Source organism: Entelurus aequoreus, linkage group LG16 (genome assembly GCF_033978785.1).
Source record: "Entelurus aequoreus isolate RoL-2023_Sb linkage group LG16, RoL_Eaeq_v1.1, whole genome shotgun sequence".
Lineage (NCBI taxonomy): Eukaryota > Metazoa > Chordata > Actinopteri > Syngnathiformes > Syngnathidae > Entelurus > Entelurus aequoreus.
Window position 1 is genome coordinate 15,960,114 of NC_084746.1, and position 25,000 is coordinate 15,985,113.

The window sequence follows — 25,000 nt, forward strand, 5'->3', positions numbered from 1 at the left end:
TGCAAATCATTGTATTCTGTTTTCATTTACCATTTACACAACGGGCCAACTTCACTGGTTTTGGGGTTTGTATATATACAGTATACATACATATATGTGTGTGTGTGTGTGCGTGTGTGTGTGTGTGTGTGTGTGTGTGTGTGTGTGTGTGTGTGTGTGTGTGTGTGTGTGTGTGTGTGTGTGTGTGTGTGTGTGTGTATATGTATACATATATATGTATGTATGTATATATATACATATATATGTATATATATATATATGTGTATGTATATATATATATATGTATAATAGGGCTGCAACAACTAATCGATTAAAATCGATTATAAAAATAGTTGCCGATTAATTTAGTCATTGATTCGTTCGATCTATGCTATGCGCATAGGAAGAGGCAATTTAAAAAAATGTTTTGGTTTTTTTTATAAACCTTTATAAACTACAACATGTACAAACAGCTGAGAAACAATAATCAAAATAAGTATGGTGCCAGTATGCTGTTTTTTTTCAATAAAATACTGGAAAGGATAGAAATGTAGTTTGTCTCTTTTATCTGATTATTAATCGAAGTAATAATCGACAGATTAGTCGATTATCAAATTAATCATTAATTGCAGCCCTAGTGTGTATATATATATATATATATATATATATATATATATATATATATATATATATATATATATATATATATATATATATATATATATATATATATATATATATATATATATATATATTTGTATGTATGTATGTATATATGTGTGTGTGTGTGTGTGTATATATATACGTATATATGTATATATATTAGGGCTGTGAATCTTTGGGTGTCCCACGATTCGATTCAAAATCGATTCTTAGGGTCATGATTCGATTCAAAAACGATTTTTTTTTTTTTTTTTTATGAAAACAATACACAACAATACCATAATAATGCAATACAATTTCAAAACCAACATTCAGAATAGCAATAAACATGACACGGAACAATCTAAAAGTAGTGAGTCAAAAATGAATAATATCAACAACAGTATCAATATTAGTAACAATTTCAACATAGTAGTGATTAAAAATCCCTCATTGATATTATCATTACAAACATTAATTTAAAAAAAAAGAAAGAACAATAGTGTCACAGTGGCTTACACTTGCATCACATCTCATAAGCTTGACAACACACTGTGTCCAATAATTTCCACAATGGTATAATAAGTCTTATTTTGGTTCATTTAATAGTTAAAACAAATTTAAATAATGGATCCCATATTCCAATATATGACTCATTAGTATCTAAACTAAATGCAGTTTTTTCTACTGATATCATCTCCCTAGCTTGTGTGTACCAGTCAGTATGAGTTGGACTATCAACATCTATCCATTTTTTTAATATTACCCTTTTTGTTATTATGCATATTGAAAGAAATGCATTTTTACTCTTTGATGACACGTTACTAAATTGATGGAGATCCCCAAGAATACAAGTTTGCAGTGTCACTGGGATGTTTATATTAAGGACTGTGAATGCTTCTTTGGTTGTTTTCAACCATAACTCTTTTATTCTCTGACATTCCCACAATAAATGAACAAGAGTTGCCTCAGCTGCCCGACACTTCATACATAACTTGCTATCTACTACACCAATTTTAAACAGCTGAGAAGATGTAAAATACAATCTATTCAATATCTTAAATTGAGTCAGTTTATCTTTAAAGGCCTACTGAAACCCACTACTACCGACCACGCAGTCTGATAGTTTATATATCAATGATGATATCTTAACATTATAACACATGCCAATACGGCCGGGTTAACTTATAAAGTGACATTTTAAATTTGCCGCTAAACTTCCGGTTCGAAACGCCTCTGAGGATGACGTATGCGCGTGACGTAGACCGGGGAACACGGGTATGCCTTCCACATTGAAGCCAATACGAAAAAGCTCTGTTTTCATTTCATAATTCCACAGTATTCTGGACATCTGTGTTCGTGAATCTGTTTCAATCATGTTCATTGCATTATGGAGAAGGAAGCTGAGCAAGCAAAGAAGAAAGTTGTCGGTGCGAAATGGACGTATTTTTCGAACGTAGTCAGCCACAACAGTACACAGCCGGCGCTTCTTTGTTTACATTCCCGAAAGATGCAGTCAAGATGGAAGAACTCGGATAACAGAGACTCTAACCAGGAGGACTTTTGACTTCGATACACAGACGCCTGTAGAGAACTGGGACAACACAGACTCTTACCAGGATTACTTTGATTTGGATGACAAAGACGCAGACGTGCTACTGTGAGTATGCAGCTTTGGCTTCTAAACATTTGATCGCTTGACCGTATGTGCGCAACTTTTTTTTGCGTATATACGTAACTTTTTTAAAATATATAAGCTTTATGAACCTTGGGTTAGGTGAACGGTCTTTTGGGCTGAGTGATTGTGTGTGTTGATCAGGTGTTTGAATTGTATTGGCGTGTTCTATGGAGCTAGGAGCTAGCATAGGAGCTAGCATAACACGTACCGTACGTGCGCGTCACGTACGTAACTTTTTAAAAATATATAAGCTTTATGAACCTTGGGTTAGGTGAACAGTCTTTTTGGCTGAGTGATTGTGTGTGTTGATCAGGTGTTTGAATTGTATTGGCGTGTTCTATGGAGCTAGGAGCTAGCATAGGAGCTAGGAGCTAGCATAACACGTACCGTACCGTACGTGCGCGTCACGTACGTAACTTTTTAAAAATATATAAGCTTTATGAACCTTGGGTTAGGTGAACGGTCTTTTGGGCTGAGTGATTGTGTGTGTTGATCAGGTGTTTGAATTGTATTGGCGTGTTCTATGGAGCTAGGAGCTAGCAGAGGAGCTAGGAGCTAGCATAACAAACATGCAGGTGTTTTTATGCAGGATTAATTTGTGGCATGTTAAATATAAGCCTGGTTGTGTTGTGGCTAATAGAGTATATATATGTCTTGTGTTTATTTACTGTTGTAGTCATTCCCAGCTGAATATCAGGTCACCCCCGGCTCTCACAGCATCTTCCCTATCTGAATAGCTTCAACTCCCCACTAGTCCTTCACTTGCACTTTACTCATCCACAAATCTTTCATCCTCGCTCAAATTAATGGGGAAATTGTGGCTTTCTCGGTCCGAATCTCTCTCACTTCATGCGGCCATCATTGTAAACAATAGGGAACTTTGCGTATATGTTCAACTGACTACGTCACGCTACTTCCGGTAGGGGCAAGCCTTTTTTTAATTAGATACCAAAAGTTGCAATCTTTATCGTCGTTGTTCTATACTAAATCCTTTCAGCAAAAATATGGCAATATCGCGAAATGATCAAGTATGACACATAGAATAGATCTGCTATCCCCGTTTAAATAAAAAAAAATCATTTCAGTAGGCCTTTAATGCTTCTAAAGGGCGTATTGGCATTTTTCCAAATATCATTCCATGATATGTCTCTTTCATCGAAAATGTTTAAGTCCATCATCCATTTCCGAACACATGCATCATTTGCATTTCTAGTGTGGTGTTCATTTATTATTCCATAAAATAGTTTAATTAATTTCTTAAATGTATCTTGATTAAAAAGTGCATCTTCCAGTTCATGGCTATTTAAAGACATACTTTCAGAGGATATGCATTTATTTACAGCGTGTTTTAAAGAGATAACATTTTAAAAATGATTTCTGGGCACATTCAACTAAATAATTGAAAGGTTTAAAATAGTTTTTATTAATAATATGATGAGGTTTAGTAATACCTCTGTCTTTCCATGTTGTTCATTTAACCACATTTTTATTAATTATGATATTAGGATTGTGCCAAAGCGGTTGATTTACAGATGTCATTGACTTCATTCCTAGTATTTTCTGACACAGTTTTAGAATGTTTAAGGTGGTTTCTATTGGGCTCTGCCTCAATTCATTAGGTATTTTTTAAATATAATATAAACTCCCCACATCAATGTACAAATTCATTAACATATTTTTTTCTATGTTGATCCAGTCCTTATCTGCAGAAGAATGAAATAAGTGGCTTGCTTGTTCACAACCGAAGGAGATATAATAATGTAAGAAGTTTGGTAATTGTAGTCCTCCTTTATCTTGTGTACAAGACAACCTTAAGTATGAACAACTGGCTTTCTTTCCACACCATATAAAATTTGATATCATTGTATGTATTTTCTTAAACCAACTTTTATTAATTAGGACGGGCATCATTTTCAGTATACATTTTCAGGGGGCGGCGTGGCGAAGTTGGTAGAGTGGCCGTGCCAGCAATCGGAGAGTTGCTGGTTACTGGGGTTCAATCCCCACCTTCTACCATCCTAGTCACGTCCGTTGTGTCCTTGGGCAAGACACTTCACCCTTGCTCCTGATGGCTGCTGGTTAGCGCCTTGCATGGCAGCTCCCGCCATCAGTGTGTGAATGTGTGTGTGAATGGGTGAATGTGGAAATACTGTCAAAGCGCTTTGAGTACCTTGAAGGTAGAAAAGCGCTATACAAGTATAACCCATTTATCATTTATTTATTTATATATGTGTATATCTATATGTATATACATATATATATATATGTGTGTATGTATGTATATATATATGTATCTAAATGGGAACATGTATAAACATCTTAGCAGTTGGCATCCTAATGACAGCAGACATTGTACAGTAAGTGATGTTTTAGTGTGTTTGTTGGCTCTCATGAAGTCTGCAGTGAGTAATAATCAGTGATGTTGAAAAAAAAAAAAAAAGGAAACATTGCGATGCGTTTTTGGCATTAATGCGCCATGTATGCTTAAAATGGTCAAAATATGTAAATATGAAATGTTATTACATTACTTATATACTGTACTTACATCATGTATATAAAAACCTCAATGGTGGTGTTTGGATGTTTTTGAGGGGCTCTGTAGGCAAAAATCCATCCATCCATCATGTCTTTCATAATGATTGTGAACGACAGGCACAATTCCCCCAAAAAAGTGCAGTTCCCCTTTAAGTTGAGGTACCACTATAATGGGAGCGCGTTCATATCCAGGAAATTTGGCAACACATTAACCAAACTCCAACTCCGCCCCTCCCCCTTCACCTGGATGAATATCAATATGCGTCTCTCTCTCTCTCCCCTCCCACCTGCTCTCCAACTTCAACTGCAATAATAACCAACAACTTTTCTGGACAGTACCACAACACAGCGGACTCCGAAGCTCTTTTTGGTTCCAGTGGACTACACATCATCCACCTTAATGTGAACAGCCTCTCTGGAACCAAACTCGACCAAATCAGAGAAATGTTCCTCAACACGAAGGTAAAAATCCTGTGTTTCTCTGAAACCAAATTTGATCAAAGTATTTCTGACTCAGAGATAGAAATAGAAAACTTTTCGGTTATCAGAAAGGACAGGAATAAACACGGTGGGGGCGTTTGTATGTATATTCACCAAGATATTAAATACATAACTCGCACTGATCTTAACCACAATGACCTGGAATCTGTGTGGGCGGAAATCAAATTTAAAAACGCTAAGCCGGTACTAATAGGGACTGTTTATAGACCCCCTAATCAGAGTGATTTCTATGGGGTTCTGGAGGAGTGCTTGGCTGGGACAGACAACGTGGAGAAAATTATAACTGAGGATCTGAACACAGATATTCAACGCAAAGATGCGCCTGTCTTCAGATCCTACAGCAAGTTTTGTAATCTACACGGTCTTTCCCAGCTAACAGCGCTACCTACAAGGGTGTGTGAGTCCACCCAATCAACCATGGATCTCATTCTCACTTCAGACCGGCCTAAAATAAAAAATTGTGGGGTCATGATCTGTGGTCTTAGCGACCACTATCTAACTTTCTGCACCCGCAAAATAGCTAAACCCAAACCCAATGGCCACATAACAGCCCAATCCAGATCCCTTAAAAAATACTCCAGTGATAATTTCAATTTAAAATTAGATGAGTGGGACTGGTCCCCTGTGCTCGCGAGCAACCTGGTCGATGTTGCTTGGGATCGCTTCAAAACGGCGTTCCTAAAGATACTAAATGACATGGCTCCCGTGAAAACAGTCAGGATCAAAGCCCGCTCGGAACCATGGATGAATCCGGACCTATTAGCTGCCATAAAAGACAGAGACAGAAAATACTCCGAATACCAAAAGTGTAAAACAGAAGTAGATAAACAACCCAATAATAACAACCTCAAATCACTCCTTTCAACTCTCAAAAAGCAATGCAATAAATTAAAAAATAAGTCAACCAACCAGACTAAATCCCTAAAAAAAAATTACATTAACGACAAAATAGAGGAAAACACAAATAAGCCACGTGAGCTCTGGAAAATTCTCAACAACCAGCTTCCTGGTTGCAGCCAGAAACTTAAAACCAGACTCACCAACATCAGCATCAAGGAGGGTGACTCCCTCATTACAGACAAAATGGAGGTAGCTAGCAGACTTAACGCCTTTTTCACCAGCATAGCCGCAACTCTTGTCAACAAGCTGTCCCACCACTCTGGTCGCTTTGCTGTAGAACACATTAAAGCCTTCTGCAGAAAGCTAGGAGTATCCAACGATGATTTCAAATTAGAAATGGTCACAGCTGATGAGGTGTTTAAAAAATTGAGCGCGCTCCACCCAAACAAGGCCACCGGCCTTGACAATATTCCCTCCAGATTCCTCAGGGACTCTGCCTCCATCATTGCCCCGATCATCACGCACATAATAAACCTATCAATTACACAAGGCCAAGTACCAAAAGATTTTAAGATAGCAAGAGTAACTCCCCTCTTTAAAAAAGGAAGAAAATTAGAACCTGGCAACTATCGACCTGTTTCTATTCTCAGTTCCATTTTGAAAGTAATGGAGAAAATAGTTTATGAACAGGTCGATAGTTACCTTGCCACTAATAAACTCATGTACACATTCCAATCCGGCTTCAGAACTAACCACTCCACTGACACATGCCTTCTCTATCTGACCGACCACATCAAACATGAGGTGGACGCGGGCAAATACTGCGGCATGGTCATGCTGGACCTTCAGAAGGCCTTTGACACCGTTAACCACGCTATACTGTTGGATAAGCTCAGAGCAATCGGATTTAACAAAACCTCATGGAGCTGGATGCAATCTTACTTGGAGGGGAGGGAACAGGTGGTAGAGGTGAACGGCTCCGTGTCCCCCCCCCCCCCTCCCCTCTCGGTGAGCTGTGGAGTCCCCCAAGGCAGTATATTGGGACCTTTACTGTTCCTAATAAACATAAACGACTTGTCATCGGCATGCGACTGTGAATTGTTTTTGTTTGCGGATGACTCTGCCCTGCTGGTATCCGACAAGGACAGGTCACAGGTGGAGAAAATCCTCAGTGCTGAGCTCTGTAAAACATGTACCTGGCTCGCTGACAACAAGCTATCCATACACTTGGGTAAAACGGAATCCATCCTGTTTGGGTCCCACATCAACCTTAAGAAAGTCAATGACTTCACTATAAAAGTGGGTGACATTGTTATCACTAGGAAAGATGAGGTCACCTACCTAGGTTCCATTCTAGAGGCTAACCTTTCCTGTGATAAAATGGCAACCAAGGTAATCAAAAAGGTTAACCAACGAACGAGATTTCTCTACAGAATCTCCTCTCTGGTCAACAAAAGCACCATGAGGATTCTGGCGGGAACTATCGTTCAACCCTTTTTCGATTACGCATGCACCTCCTGGTACCCTAGCACCTCCATAACCCTCAAATCTAAACTCCAAACATCCCAGAACAAGCTAGTCAGATTACTTCTAGACCTCCACCCCAGATCCCACCTCACTCCTACCCACTTCTACAAAGTGGGCTGGCTCAGGGTGGAGGACAGATAAAAAAACAACTTGCACTGAGCCTAGTCTATAAAATCCGCTACACCTCCCTGATACCGAAGTACATGTCAAACTACTTCCTTAACGTAAATGACCGCCATAACCACAACACCAGGGGGAGCTCCACTAACCACGTTAAACCCAGATTCCGAACTAACAAAGGTCTTAACTCATTCTATTTCTATGCCACAACAATGTGGAATGCGCTCCCAACAGGTATAAAAGAAAGGGCATCTCTATCCTCCTTCAAAACCGCAATAAAAGTTCACCTCCAGGCAGCTACAACCCTAAACTAACACCCTCCCCGGATTGCTAATAATCAAATGTAAACAATCAAATGCAGATACTTTTTCTTTTTCTTATGCCTTCTGGTCTCTCTCTCTCTTTCTTTCTCTCTCTCTCTCTCTCTCTCTCTCTCTCTCTCTCTCTCTCTCTCTCTCTCTCTCTCTCTCTCTCTCTATGTCCACTACTTGCTGTCCATATCCTACCCCCCCCCTCCACACCCCTGATTGTAAATAGTTCAATGTGATTATCTTGTGTGATGACTGTATTATGATGATATCTGATAGTATATATGTGTATCATGAATCAATTTAAGTGGACCCCGACTTAAACAAGTTGAAAAACGTATTCGGGTGTTACCATTTAGTGGTCAATTGTACGGAATATGTACTTCACTGTGCAACCTACTAATAAAAGTCTCAATCAATCAATCAATCAAACCCTCCGCCTTGTCCAAAAAATTATTCCAACATTTTCTCATCTGACTTTTGAGAAAATGTTATGTAAGATTTAGAATAACACATGAAGAAGACAAAAAAAAGAAAACACAGCGCGCCGCCACTTTAAATGATTTATGAACACTATGTCCAAGATTGGCCACCGCCCATGAACAGATCTAAAAAAAGGAATACCACACTGTCCCAACCTGATGTTGGCGCATGTACATAAAAACAACCCTCTTCAAATTCAATTAAACCTGCTCAATGTTTATGTCTTGCATTTTCTCTAATATCCTGTGTTTGTTGGCGCCCCTTTATCTACAATCTAGTACATAAACGTCTGGCCATCAGCATCTCCTCGATGAAATACTGCTTCCTGTCAAGATGAGGCTTGGCTCGTCAACAATGCCTGGCAGGGGAAACAAAACAAAAAAAGTAGTGGCTGTTACTGTCAGGCCTTTACTTTTCATTTTTAAATGATGTGTGTTTGTGTGTGTGTGTGTGTGTGTGCGCGCGTCCTGTGAGACGGAGGGTAGCTTGCCCACGTCATCGTGTTGGACTGAGACTCGGTGCATCAAAGCGCCTCCCAGAGAGAACGTCACAAGAACAACACGAGCCATTGTCTTGTCGCCCGGCCGTGCACCGGAAAACACTGTTCATCATCCCATAAAAATGTTTTTGGCACACGGAGGAGGCCATCCTTCACACGCCGCCATCTATGGCTTCATAAAAAAGATAAGGAACACGGTGCGTTGTAGTGTTGTCCCCACGCCAATATTTATATATATGTATTTTGGTACTTTTCGATACTATTCTAAATAAAGGGGACCACAAAAAATGTCATTATTGGCTTTATTTTAACAACAAATCTTAGGGTACATTAAACATATGTTTATTATTGCAAGTTTGTCCTTAAACAAAATAGTGAACATACAAGACAACTTGTCTTTCAAAGGTAACCAAAGATTGTCACACACACACGAGGTGTGGCGAAATTAATCTCTGCATTTGACCCATCACCCTTGATCACCCCCTGGGAGGTGAGGGGAGCAGTGGGCAGCAGCTGTGGCCGCGCCCGGGAAATCATTTTTGGTGATTTAACCCCCAATTCTGACCCTTAATGCTGAGTGGCCTCGTGGTTAGAGTGAGATTGATAGGTTGTGAGTTCAAACCCCGGGCGAGTCATACCAAAGACTATAAAAATGGGACCCATTACCTCCCTGCTTGGCACTTTTAGTAGTAAGCAAACAAACAAAGGCTCCTACTTAGTCTGCTGATATTTGCAGTAACATATTGTGTCATTTATCTACCTATTATTTTGTCTACTTTATTAAGGACAAGTGGTAGAAAATAGGTTATTAATCTACTTGTTCATTTACTGTTAATATCTGTTTATTTTCTCTTTTAACATGTTCTATCTACACTTCTGTTAAAATGTAATAATCACTTATTCTTCTGTTGTTTGATACTTTACATTAGTTTCGGATGATACCACACATTTAGGTATCGATCCGATACCAAGTAGTTACAGGATCATACATTGGTCATATTCAAAGTCCTCATGTGTCCAGGGACGTATTTTCTGAGTTTATTAATTTTTTTTAAACGGAAGAAGATGTTGTGGCCAAAAAATATTGATGTCATCATAGTAGTATCCACTAGATATGCTCCTGTACTTGGTATCATTACAGTGGATGTCAGGTGTCGATCTACCAATGGCGTTTGTTTACATTGTGATGCCGGTGAACTACGGTGTGTAGTGAAGCATGTTTAGCTATTCCTCGTCCTGCAGGGATGATACTTGTAAGAAACGTACTTTATTTGTCGCCATGGAGACCAGGATTAGTCATTTAGAAGTAGCTACAACACTGCAGATGGACTTTAGCTGCTAGCTAGCTAGCCATTTCTTAAAGCACCTCTTCCTGAGGGCGTTTCAGTGTTATAACTTCACCTTTATCGTTAGTTTTTAGACCAAAATGCGTCCGTTCTCCGTTTTCTGCCAACACACTGTGTCTGCTTGTAAGTACTCTGTGCGTGTGCACTGCCGAACATGCTCCTCTGCTCGGAAACCAGCAATTACACAACGTGACGACGACGGAGGGGGTGAGGAACCGGTACTTTTTAGAGGTTGTATAGTACCGAATATGATTCATTAGTATCGCGGTGCTATACTAACACCGGTATACCGTACAACCCTAGTGTGTCGTCTGTGGAATGTCACCTTTCAAAACATATCTCATGTATAAGAGTGTGATTAAGCAGATCAAAATATTTCAGACACTTCTCGGGGATTTCTATCGATCGCAAATGGACTGTTTGGTTTGAACCCGATTGATTTGATTTGGTTTAAACCAAACAGTCCAGTTGCGATCGATTGAAAGCCCCTGAGATGACAGTGCCCTGGATGAATGAGAACATCCACAGACGTCTCAGACACTGGCTTTCAAACTTTTAAAATAAATAAATATCCAAAATGTTTCTTATCATTTATATGCGGATGATATTCAACTGTATTGCTCCTTCAATGATTCAGAGTTTCACTTTTTATCTGAGTTCTTGGAATGCGTATCCTGCATCAAAATTTCCTCCGGATAAATGTCTAACAAAACGGAAACTCTGATAATTGCTCCCGGTAAAAAGACGATCCCTGATCAAGAACTCCCTTGGAGCTCTGGGTGCATCTGTTCAAAGCAGCCTCAGAAATCTTGGGGTTGTGTTCGATAAGTCTTCGGAGGGTCTCTGTCGTCAACTGACCAAAAACTGTTTTTATCACCTCAGAAATATTTCTAAAGTGAGAAATTTGTTGTCAAAATTGGATATCGAAATGATCATTCTCGTGTTAATTTCGTCTCGTATTGACTATTGCAATTTTCTTTTAAAGCGACTTCAGATGGTACAAAATGTGGCTCCCTGACTTTAGACCGGTGGACCCAGACCAGCCCATATTACCCCCATTGTATCCAGTCTTCATCCCATAGATAGATTTTAGTCCTGACTTTCCGTGCGTTGCATGGTGGGCCCCCTCAATACATCACTGACTTGTTATGACTCCGGTCTTCAGGCCAGGGTCTTCTAAAGATTCTAAAAACCCATTTTAAAACCTGTAGAGACCAGACATTCCAGACTATAGCTCCCAGACTGTGGAACAACTTGCACCAGTTCCTCCATGGCTTGATTGTGTTGACACTTTTAAGAAACATTTGAAGACTTCTCTTTTTAGTAAAGCTTTTAGTTAATGAACCTTTTAACTATCATTTTTAATCCACTTTATATCCTTTTTACGATGTTGCCCCTGTTGTTTTCATTCATTCATTCATTTATTTTCATTTATTTATTTATTTCAGGCAATGACATAAAAAAGTACAAAGTTGACAACACATAATAATATAAATGAATGTAGTGCAAAAGGTAATGTATAGTATGTAATGCATAATTGTCCAGTTTTGCCTGAAAGGGAGTGGAAAGAAGATAACTTCAATTCAATTGTCATTGAATTGTTGTTTTACTTCACCTATGTTTTGTACAGCGCTTTGAGAATAACTTACTTACTACTGTGCAGTCTGTAGTAGGGTTGTACCGTATACCAGTATTAGTATAGTACCGCGATACTAATGAGTCATATTCGGTACTATACCGCCTCTAAAAAGCACCGGTCTACCACCCCCCCCCATCGTCGTTACGTCATGTCATTGTTGGTTTTACGAGTAGAGGAGCATGTTCGGCAGCGCACACACACAGAGTACTTACAAGCAGACACAGTTTGTAGACAGAAAAGGGAGAACGGACGCATTTTGGCTTAAAAACTAAAGCTAAAGGTGAAGTTATAACACTAAAACGCCCTCAGGAAGAGGTGCTTTAAGACATGGCTAGCTAGCGGCTTACGTACAGCCGCAGTCTGCAGTGTTGTAGCTACTTCTAAATCACTAATCCTTGCCTCCATGGCGACAAATAAAGTAAGTTTCTTACAAGTATCATCCTGCAGGACAAGGAATACCTAAACATGCTTCACTACACACCGCAGCTCAAGGGCATCACAATGTAAACAAACGCCATTGGTGGATCTACACCTAACATCCACTGTAATGATACCAAGTACAGGAGCGTATCTAGTCGATACTACTATGATTACATCTATTTTTTTAGCATCACAAAATCTTTTTTCGTTTAAAAAAAATTCATATTATGCTTTTTAACTCAGGAAATATGTTCCTGGACACATGAGGACTTTGAATATGACCAATGTATGATCCTGTAACTACTTGGTATCCGATTGATATCCAAATTTGTGGTATCATCCAAAACTAATGTAGGGTATCAAACAACAGAAGAATAAGTGATTATTACATTTGAACAGAAGTGTAGATAGAACATGTTAAAAGAGAAAGTAAGCAGATATTAACAAGTACATTAATCATTCATTTTCTACCGCTTGTCCTTCATAATGTTGACAAAATAATAGGTAGATAAATGACACAATATGTTACTGCATACGTCAGCAGACTAATTAGGAGCCTTTGTTTGTTTACTTACTACTAAAAGACAAGTTGTCTAGTATGTTCACAATTTTTTTTAAGGACAAACTTGCAATAAGAAACGTATGTTTAAAGTACCCTAAGATTTTTTGGTTAAAATAAAGCCAATAATGCCATTTTTTGTGGTCCCCTTTATTTAGAAAGGTATCGAAATACATTTTGGTACGGGTACATAAAATAAAATGAACAAGTTGGTTCATTAGACTAAAATGGAGACTTTTTGTTAAAATAAAGCCAATAATGCCATTTTTGTGGTCCCCTTTATCTAGAAAAGTTTTGAAATACATTTTGGTACCGGTACCAATACAACACTAGTCTGTAGTAAGTGTGTATGTAGCTCCACGTAAGACGCCAGTAAGGAAGACCAGCCTGTGCAGCAGACTGATGATGGGAGGGGTCTGGAGTTCAGCTAACTTCCCATCATGGGAAGTCCGTGACCAAAGCAGTTTATAAACTCCTACCCATGTTTACACCTCACCCACAATCTGATCGATTCTCATGCTTTCACTGTCACACAAAGGAAACATCCGGCCCGTTTGTCTAGTGTTTTGGGCTTTGACCGACAACGGGTCACCATCCCTACAAGACGTGGACTTATAGTCTCTAAAACAAGTCGAGATTTGGAGGAATTGTGCTGCTTTTTTTTCCCCCCCTGCGACCTTCTCTGGCCCACCGGCACTCATGTACAGCAGCGGTTACTCCCAGGTGTCCAAGTCCAGCCCGCAGGCTCAAAAGAAGATGCGGTACCGGACAAAGGGCAAGAGCTGTGGCTACTACCTGAGGATCATCTTCTTTTTCTCCTCGCTTATTCAGTCGCTCATCATCGTCAGCCTGGTGCTGTTTTTGGTCTACGGCAAGAAGCAGGACTCGCCGTCCGCCGCGCGCATCCAGGACCTGGAGGAGAGCTTCAGCCGACTCTCCATCGAGAACGTGGCGCTCAGGCACCTGAGGCGCAACCTGACGAACCTGCTTAACGTCACCCTGACTGAGAAGACCCGCATTGAGATGGACCTGGGTGTGGTCCGACGTATTTCCAACATCTCTTTCGGTTTGATTCAAGACTTGAACAGACAGCAGGTAAGATACATATTTTTTTAAATTATTAACAGTATTAGCAAATAGTTCCTCTGACCACTGCAGAGATGTCACAATTCACACATTTACAATGTTTATTAATGTGTTTAAAGTAAATGCACTGCCTCATTTTCGAAGGTTATAAATACACTATATTGCCAAAAGTATTTGGCCACCCATATAAAAATGATCAGAATCAGGAGGAATTATGGTGTGGGGTTGATTTTCTTACAAACCCCGTTTCCATATGAGTTGGGAAATTGTGTTAAGATGTAAATATAAACGGAATACAATGATTTGCAAATCCTTTTCAACCCATATTCAATTGAATGCACTACAAAGACAAGATATTTGATGTTCAAACTCATAAAGTTTTTTGTTTTTTTTGCAAATAATAATTAACTTAAAATTTCATGGTTGCAACACGTGCCAAAGTAGTTGGGAAAGGGCATGTTCACCACTGTGTTACATGGCCTTTCCTTTTAACAACACTCAGTAAACGTTTGGGAACTGAGGAGACACATTTTTTAAGCTTCTCAGGTGGAATTCTTTCCCATTCTTGCTTGATGTACAGCTTAAGTTGTTCAACAGTCCGGGGGTCTCCGTTGTGCTATTTTAGGCTTCATAATGCGCCACACATTTTCAATGGGAGACAGGTCTGGACTACAGGCAGGCCAGTCTAGCACCCGCACTCTTTTACTATGAAGCCACGTTGATGTAACACGTGGCTTGGCATTGTCTTGCTGAAATAAGCAGGGGCGTCCATGGTAACGTTGCTTGGAAGGCAACATATGTTGCTCCAAAACCTGTATGTACCTTTCAGCATTAATGGTGCCTTCACAGATGTGTAAGTTACCCTAGTCTTGGGCACTAATACACCCCCATACCATCACAGATGCTGGCTTTTACACTTTGCACCTATAACAGTCCGGATGGTTCTCTTCCTCTTTGGTCCGGAGGACACGACGTCCACCGTTTCCAAAAACAATTTGAAATGTGGACTCGTCAGATCACAGAACACTTTTCCACTTTGTATCAGTCCATCTTAGATGAGCTCAGACCCAGCGAAGCCGACGGCATTTCTGGGTGTTGTTGATAAACGGTTTTCGCCTTGCATAGGAGAGTTTTAACTTGCACTTACAGATGTAGCGACCAACTGTAGTTACTGACAGTGGGTTTCTGAAGTGTTCCTGAGCCCATGTGGTGATATCCTTTACACACTGATGTCACTTGTTGATGCAGTACAGCCTGAGGGATCGAAGGTCACGGGCTTAGCTGCCTACGTGCAGTGATTTCTCCAGATTCTCTGAACCCTTTGATGATATTACGGAGCGTAGATGCTGGAATCCCTAAATTCCTTGCAATAGCTGGTTGAGAAAGGTTTTTCTTAAACTGTTCAACAATTTGCTCATGCATTTGTTGACAAAGTGGTGACCCTCGCCCCATCGTTGTTTGTGAATGACTGAGCATGTCATGGAATCTACTCTTATACCCAATCATGGCACCCACCTGTTCCCAATTTGCCTGTTCACCTGTGGGATGTTCCAAATAAGTGTTTGATGAGCATTCCTCAACTTTATCAGTATTTATTGCCACCTTTCCCAACTTCTTTGTCACGTGTTGCTGGCATCAAATTCTAAAGTTAATGATTATTTGCAAAGAAAAAAATGTTTATCAGTTTGAACATCAAATATGTTGTCTTTGTAGCATATTCAACTGAATATGGGTTGAAAAGGATTTGCAAATCATTGTATTCCGTTTATATTTACATCTAACACAATTTCCCAACTCATATGGAAACGGGGTTTGTACATTAGTTCCAGTGAAAGGAACTTTGAATGCTCCAGGATACCAAAACATTTTGGACAATTCCCTGCTCCCAACCTTGTGGGAACAGTTTGGAGCGGGCCCCTTCGTCTTCCAACATGACTGTGCACCGGTGCACAAAGCAAGGTCCATAAAGACATGGATGGCAGAGTCTGGTGTGGTTGAACTTGACTGGCCTGCACAGAGTCCTGACCTGAACCCGATAGAACACCTTTGGGATGATTTAGAACGGAGACTGAGAGCCAGGGCTTCTCCACCAACATCAGTGTGTGACCTCACCAATGCGCTTTTGGAAGAATGGTGGAAAATTCCTATAAACGCACTCCGCAACCTTGTGGACAGCCTTCCCAGAAGAGTTGAAGCTGTAATAGCTGCAAAAGGTGGACCGAAATCAAATTGAACCCTATGGGTCAGGAATGGGATGGCACTTCGAATTCATATGTGAGTCAAGGCAGGTGGCCAAATACTTTTGGCAATATAGTGTATATTTGTCAGGGAAAGTAAATGGAGCTTTAGTCATGGTTCTCACTACATTTCTTCAAGTGTGTTTTAACAATGTAGATATTTGAAATAGATGTAGTTCTTTATGTACATTGTTTTGTATAGAAACAGTTATACTTTAATGTGACAAGTGATCTCAATGTCATTGTTTTATTTGTATTTTTTTTATTCACACACAATAGCAACAGACAAATACGGAACTGTTCATGTGCAAGAGCCAGACGCGTATGTCTCAACCATCCCAACCAATGCGTAAGTGGAACCATATTCATTTATGAATTTAGAATTACACCCCAGTGGTATTATTGTTGGCAGCAATTAGCTCCTGCGTCCAATTCATGCCTTCTTTAGGTCAATTAACTTGTTGGCTGTGATTATATATAGATATTCTGCTACAGAAATGCATATATTGTAGTACAGTAAGAAATACTTCATATCATTTGTAAAAAGTATAATATATTGTGATACATTATTTAAATTGTCATAAGGGCTGTTGAATTATTGTGTATTGTGAATTATAATTATTTGTGTGTGTGTGTGTGTGTGTGTGTGTGTATAAATATATTTGTATGTGTATATATGCATATATGTATAAATATATATGTATATACATACACTGTATGTATATGTGTGTACTGTATATGTATATACAAGTGTATATGCATATATTTGTATATTTGCGTGTGCGTGTGCGTGTGCGTGTGCGTGGTCTTGTATTTCTCCCCTTCTTGAGACATCAACAAGGAAAAGTACCTTCCATATGAGGAGGTGTGAACAAGTTAGGACATAATGGTCCCAATACGGAAAACCATTGCATCTAATACAGAACGTCTCATTTGGTGAAAATCTATCAAAAAAGGAGAGATTTTTCAAATTGACTGTGTGTCGGTTTTAAAAGTGCTCCCCCTCTGGTCAACATATGAAATAACAAGTGTGTGTTTAAAAATTTGAAGTGCTCCCCCTCTGGCCAACATATGTAATAACAAGTGTGTGTAAGAAATATAAATGCGCCCCCTTTGGCCAAAATGAATTAAAAACATTGAATAAATATGTAAATGGAGACATACTGTAATAACTTGAAGTAAATAATGAAGATAAAAAAAAAAACAATTACAAACGAAAAATTTAAAAAAAAAAAAAATTTACTAAAAGCTTACTTTTTTATATTTGCATAGTTTGTATATATTATTATTGTTGTAAATACAAATGTTTATATATCTAGAAAGGGTGGTCCTAAAGAGGTAGGCATTTTTCAGAGGTCTCAAGAAGGTAACAAATACAAGTGTGTGCGTGCGTGCGTGCGTGCGTGCGTGTGTGTGTGTGTGTGTGTGTGTGTGTGTGTGTGTGTGTGTGTGTGTGTGTGTGTGTGTGTGTGTGTGTGTGTGTGTGTGTGTGTGTGTGTGTGTGTGTGTGTGTGTGTGAATATATATGTATAAATATATATTTATGTACATGTATAAATATATATGTATGTATATATATTTATATGTAGTTGTATAGACGTATGTATATATACTGTACGTATGTGTGTATATACCTATGTGTGTGTTTATGTATATATATGTGTATATGCATATATATGTATATATATATATATATATATATGTGTGTGTGTATACGTATTTATTTCTGTGTATATTTATGTATGTGTCTGTGTGTATGTGTGAATTTATAACTGTGTATACATGTATACGCATATGTGTATATATATATATATTTATCTGTAAATATGTATGTATATATATATTATGTACAGCAGGGGTGTCCAAACTTTTTCCACTGAGGGCCACACACTGAAAAATCAAAGCATTTTGATATTTTTTATTTTAAAAACCAATAAGATTTATGTTTAAAAAAATATACATTGATGCCTCCACTTAGGCTTGATCAAAGGGTTTTGGTCAAAAATTTTTGTCATTATTCAGTATTATTATTTGTATTATTAGTCAAGGTTCAAATCTCTAGATCAGGAGTCACCAACGCGGTGCCCGCGGGCACCAGGTCGCCCGTAAGGACCAGATGAGTCGCCCGCTGGCCTGTTCTAAAAATAGCTCAAATAGCAGCACTTACCAATGAGCTGCCTCTATTTTTTACATTTTATTTATTTACTAGTGTGACAGTCCAACTGTCGTGCGGGTTCTCAGGACCATCCAGGGAAGACATTGTTGTGAGACGGTTTAGACTTCTTTATTATTTCAATCACACAGTCTTTTGCGTGCTTTTCAGCAGCTGCCTTTTTTCTCACGTGAGCACACGAATGGTTTCCTCCTGTCCGCCGTCTGCTTTTCAGCAGCACGTCGCCGTCGTTTGCGTGGCAGCAGAGGATGGTTTCCTCCCGTCCGCCGTCTTTCTCCGTCTCCTCCCTTGATGTTCACGTCTCTCGCCCTTTTATACGGTCCGAGAGGGTGATTGCACTGTCAACAGCTGTGCGCTCCACGCACCTTATGCTGATTGCGGCGTCCCTCCCAGCGCGCCCCGCCTTGCCGCTCGCTCGTCCACGCCGCCATCTTTGAGCGGGCGCCGTCGGTCCGCCGGCCCCGCCTCCCCACAACTAGCAAGCTGGTCTCGCTTTGCTCGACATTTTCAATTCTAAGAGAGACAAAACTCAAATAGAATTTGAAAATCCAAGAAAATATTTTAAAGACTTGGTCTTCACTTGTTTAAATAAATTCATTTCTTTTTTTACTTTGCTTCTTATAACTTTCAGAAAGACAATTTTTAGACAAAAAATACAACCTTAAAAATGATTTTAGGATTTTTAAACACAAATACCTTCTTACCTTTTAAATTCCTTCCTCTTCTTTCCTGACAATTTAAATCAATGTTCAAGTATTTTTATTTTTTTATTGTAAAGAATAATAAATACATTTTAATTTAATTCTTCATTTTAGCTTCTGTTTTTTCGACAAAGAATATTTGTGAAATATTTCTTCAAACTTATTATGATTAAAATAAAATAAAAATATTCTGGCAAATCTAGAAAATCTGTAGAATCAAATTTAAATCTTATATCAAAGTTTTTTGTTCTGGAAAATCTAGAAGAAATAATGATTTGTCTTTGTTAGAAATATAGCTTGGTCCAATTTGTTATATATTCTAACAAAGTGCAGATTGGATTTTAACCTATTTAAAACATGTCATCAAAATTCTAAAATTAATCTTAATCAGGAAAAATTACTAATGATGTTCCATACATTTTTTTTAATTTTTAATTTTATTTTACATGAGTTATTATTTGTACAAAAATGGTGCAAAGTAATTCATGATTTGTTAAAAAAAAATGTTAGTGGCTAGCTAGTTAAAATGGGATATTGTGATTTCACAAGACTGTCTTAGAAGTGATCATTTGAAAATGTTCAATTTGAAAAATGTGCACTTAGAGAAAATATAAAAATTAAGTGTTGCGTATTGATATTTATCTGTTTCTATATATATTTAATGTGAGGAATCATTAAAATGATCAGTGTTTCCACAAAGATAAATATCATTAATTATTAATAACAACATAGAGTTAAAGGTAAATTGAGCAAATTGGCTATTTCTGGCAATTTATTTAAGTGTGTATCAAACTGGTAGCCCTTCGATTAATCAGTACCCAAGAAGGAGCTCTTGGTTTCAAAAAGGTTGGTGACCCCTGCTCTAGATCAACATTAGGTCTATCTGTCAATATAAAGTTGTTAAAGATTTAAGTTATATGCCCTTTTTGTCAAAGAAAATCCTGTTTTCTTATGGGAAAAAAACACAAAATATGCAATATTTCCACCCAATAAAAAATTTTAAGTGGAATATTTTGGATTATATAATAATTAGAGCCTTAAAAAGGTCAATAACTGATAACAACATTGATTTTAATTCATTATTATTTTTTGAGCAATGACACTCAAAAAAAAAAGTCCCACTAAAAGGATTGGGGATCCAAAAAGGTCCTGCTCAGTAAAGTTTAAAAAAAAAAAAAATCATACATTTTTTTAAACTTTTAACACAATTGTCTCAAGATCAAGTTCCGATCTATCCGTCAATTATAATTTTTATTGTTGTTTATGTTTTTTGTTTGTTTGTTTTAGGCCCCTCAAAAAAATAATTTAAAAAAACAACTGTTTTTTAAAGGCCTACTGAAAGCCACTACTACCGACCACGCAGTCTGATAGTTTATATATCAATGATGAAATCTTAACATTGCAACACATGCCAATACGGCCGGGTTAACTTATAAAGTGCAATTTTAAATTTCCCGCCACACTTCCGGTTGAAAACGTCTAGATATGATGATGTATGCGCGTGACGTCAATGGTTGATACGGAAGTATTCGGACCCATTGAATCCAATACAAAAAAGCTCTGTTTTCATCCCAAAATTCCACAGTATTTTGGACATCTGTGTTGGTGAATCTTTTGCAATTTGTTTAATGAACAACGGAGACTGCAAAGAAGAAAGCTGTAGGTTCGATCAGTGTATCAGCGGCGGACTACAGCAACACAACCAGGAGGACTTTGAGGATACCAGACGCGCTAGCCGAACGACCTCACCTTGACTTCCTCCGTCTCCGGGCCGCCAACCGCATCTGTGATCGGGTGAAGTCCTTCGTCGTACCGTCGATCGCTGGAACGCAGGTGAGCACGGGTCGTGATGAGCAGATGAGAGCTGGAGTACGTGCAGAGCTAATGTTTTTAGCATAGCTCTGTCGAGGTTCCGTAGCTAAGTTAGCTTCAATGGCGTTGTTAGCAACAGCATTGCTAAGCTTCGCCAAGCTGGAAAGCATTAACCGTGTATTTACATGTCCAGAGTTTGGTAGTATTGTTGATCTTCTGTCTATCCTTCCAGTCAGGGACTTATTTGTTTTGTTTCTATATGCAGTAAAGCACGATGCTATCACGTTAGCTCAGTAGCTAAAGAGCTTCACAGATGTATTGTCGTGGAGATAAAAGTCACTGTGAATGTCCATTTCGCGTTCTCGACTCTCATTTTCAAGAGGATATAGTATCCGAGGTGGTTTAAAATACAAATCTGTGATCCACAATAGAAAAAGGAGAGCGTGTGGAATCCAATTAACCCTTGTACCTAAGTTACGGTCAGAGCGAAAAAAGATACGTTCTGCACTGCACGCTAGTCCTTCACTTTTACGTTCGTCATCCACGAATCTTTCATCCTCGCTCAAATTAATGGGGTAATCGTCGCTTTCTCGGTCCGAATCTCTCTCGCTGCTGGTGTAAACAATAGGAAAATGTTAGCAGTCCTTCCTCCGGTGTCGTCACGCTACTGGGGCAAGGCTTTTTTTTTATCAGAGACCAAAAGTTGCGAACTTTATCGTCGTTGTTCTATACTAAATCCTTTCAGCAAAAATATGGCAATATTGCGAAATGCTCAAGTATGACACATAAATTGGATCTGCTGTTTAAATAAAAACAATTTCATTTCAGTAGGCCTTTAAATGGCAAACACAAAATATACAACATTTTTCCCAAAAACCTATCTCAAATTGGAATATTCAATGTGATGTAAATGGAGCCTTGAATAAGTCAATAATTCATAATAATTAATTTTTTTTTTAAAGAAAGAAACAGCCTGCATGGCAGCTTTGTGTTATTAGAGAAAACATTGTAACATTTTCTTGTTACAGTTCACCTGTTTACTCTTTTATACCACTTTTTATGTTTTGATTTTTTTTAATCGTATTTTTAGAATGTGCCGTGCGGCCATTAAAAAATGACCTGCGGGCCGCACTTTGGACACACCTGATGTACAGTATGTGCGTGTATATATGTATGTATTTGCATGTATATGTATGTATTTGACATACTTGCCAACCCTCCCGTTTTTAGCGGGAGAATCCCGATATTCAGCGCCTCTCCCGACAACCTCCAGGCAGAGATTTTCTCCCGACAAACTCCCGGTATTCAGCCGGAGCTGGAGGCCACGCCTCCTCCAGCTCAATGCGGACCAGAGGCTGAGTGGGGACAGCCTGTTCTCACGTCCGCTTTCCCACAAAATAAACAGCTTGCCTGCCCAAAGACGTCATAACATCTAGGGCTTTTGTAGAGTGCACAACTGCGCACACAACAAGGAGACGAAGCAGAAGAACGAGGAAATTACAGACATGGCGGCCGAAATGATATACTCATCATGAACGGAGAAGTTAAACAGGACAATACTGCCATCTAATGGATAGCCACTGGAACACTGAAATTCAAGTTTTTTTTGTTTTTTTTCTATGTAAATAAAATTTAAAAAAAAATATATATATATATATAGCTAGAATTCACTGAAAGTCAAGTATTTCGTACATATATATATATATATATATATATATATATATATATATATATATATATATATATATATATATATATATATATATATATGAAATACTTGAGTTGGTGAATTCTAGCTGTAAATAACCACGCCCCCCGACCCCAAACAACCCCCCCCCCCCCCCTACCTCCCGATATTGGAGGTCTCAAGGTTGGCAAGTATGCTATTTGAACAATAAGTATTGAAAGACGACGTGCAATCCAACTTCTTCAGTAAAACATGTCTTTCCTCTTGTTAAAGTGACGCGAATGCCTCAGTCTGTCGGCTGTAACTGTGGGCAGCGGGACGAGGAGCTGAGAGCCAAACTCCAACTTGTGGAGTCCAACTTCACACAAACTACAGAAAGGATGAGGATGGATCTGGAGCAAATTGCTAAAGATCGCGACAACCTTAACCTCGAGGTCATACGCCTAAGAAGGGACAAATCCGTTCATGAAAAGGAGATTGAGTTCTCCAGACAAAGATGCAAAGAAGAATTTGTCCAGTCCTTGAGTGGCGTCTCCAATGTCTCCAGGGCCTTCCTGCAAAAGATCGAGTCTCTCTTTCCCTCCCACATCGCCTTCCAGCTCACCTGTCTGAAACAGCGAGAGCACCTGGAGCAGATCCGCTCCAACTGCACAAGTCTGTCCAGAGAGGTGGAGGACCGCTTCCAGAACTACTTAAACATCGTAGGCGATCAGGTGTCGGAAATCCAGACCGAGAACAGCCACTTGAAAGCAGAGAACATGCGCCTGTTCGACGACTTCCGCTCGTGCAGCCTGAACCGCACGGGTCTGATCCAAGAGCACAGACAAAACAGAGAGAAACTTCAGCTGAAACATGACCGGGACTCTGAGATGCTTCTCTTGGAGAAAAGGAGGCTCCATGGAGACATTGAAGTTCTGGAGAACAACGTCAACTATAAGAATAAAGAAGTTCAACACCTCACAGAGCAACTTAAGCAAATCAACTTGTCCTGCATGCCTAAGGTGAGCCGGGCTTTTTGTCTCTCTGTACCATCACATCTGTCAGCTTCTTACATCCACACATATGTGACCAGGCCTGGCCCTAACCAATCTGGCGCCCTAGGCAAGATTTTAGGTGGCGCCCCCCCACATCGGCAGTGAAGTGTATATACTCACAAGAAACCAAATAGCTTTGTCTTTGACCTTTTTTTTTACTTAAAGAAAGCAAATTAACATATTATATGAGAATGTTATGTTATGATTATCTTTAACCGAATCACAGCAGTGCTCAAATTAAAAAACAGCATTCCCTCTCATGTGATATTGCTTAATTAACATTAATGATGTGCACTTTAACAACTAGGCTTACAACTATACCTAATATATAAAGGGGTGGAAAAGTGACTATTACCTGCAGGGCAAACATTAGCTAACCAGAAGGCAATAACAATGTAAACAAAAAACACCTGCTTAAAAGATCTAATACAAAGGGGCGGCGTGGCGAAGTTGGTAGAGTAGCCGTGCCAGCAATCGGAGGGTTGCTGGTTACTGGGGTTCAGTCCCCACCTTCTACCATCCTAGTCACGTCCGTTGTGTCCTGGGGCAAGACACTTCACCCTTGCTCCTGATGGCTGCTGGTTAGCGCCTTGCATGGCAGCTCCCGCCATCAGTGTGTGAATGTGTGTGTGAATGGGTGAATGTGGAAATACTGTCAAAGCGCTTTGAGTACCTTGAAGGTAGAAAAGCGCTATACATGTATAACCCATTTATCATTATCATTTAAATGTCCCTGAGGAATGTAAGGTGGGAGTACTGTAATTACCTAACGTTACATTATTATTTTCCATAACAATTTAGCCCCATCCACAATATTAACCCGACGTTAAAACAGAACTAGCTATTTATTGATTAGCAATTGCCGAATCATGTAACATTAGCTTAATGCTAAAAAGCCAGGTTACTATCACATTCTGTAACAGACAAATAATTTCATGTAGGCTAACGTTACCTACCTGCTACCTCTGTCTTTTTCTCGTTTCTCCTCTTCTTTTCTATTTTTTCTTCACTGGACACCTGACAGTTTTGGCCGTTTTGACATCCTGTGTTGATTTTTTGATGTGGTGACGTCCAAAAAGAGTCATATATGGGAAGGGAGGGGCCCCCCGTGCGGGGGGGGGGGGGGGGGGGTATGGGGGGGGCGTAATGTTGTAACAAATAATATTTCTATTAAATAGGCTTTACTTTGCATTT

At 39.1% G+C, this 25,000-nt stretch overlaps 1 protein-coding gene across 3 annotated transcripts in view; it reads left to right on the forward strand.

Moving 5' to 3' along the window:
• The window catches only part of plvapa (plasmalemma vesicle associated protein a), a 97,622-nt gene that overhangs the window by 54,216 nt on the left and 18,406 nt on the right, over positions 1-25,000 (forward strand). For 2 of the 3 annotated variants that reach the window (XM_062022242.1, XM_062022243.1), the window contains exons 1-3: positions 13,586-14,171; positions 16,679-16,748; positions 23,046-23,773. In XM_062022242.1, the coding sequence (XP_061878226.1) occupies positions 13,776-14,171; positions 16,679-16,748; positions 23,046-23,773 (1,194 nt within the window). In that variant the 5' untranslated portion in view covers positions 13,586-13,775. Of the gene's footprint in view, positions 1-13,585; positions 14,172-16,678; positions 16,749-23,045; positions 23,774-25,000 lie in introns of those variants that run through there. The other variant, XM_062022244.1, reaches the window with a different exon arrangement.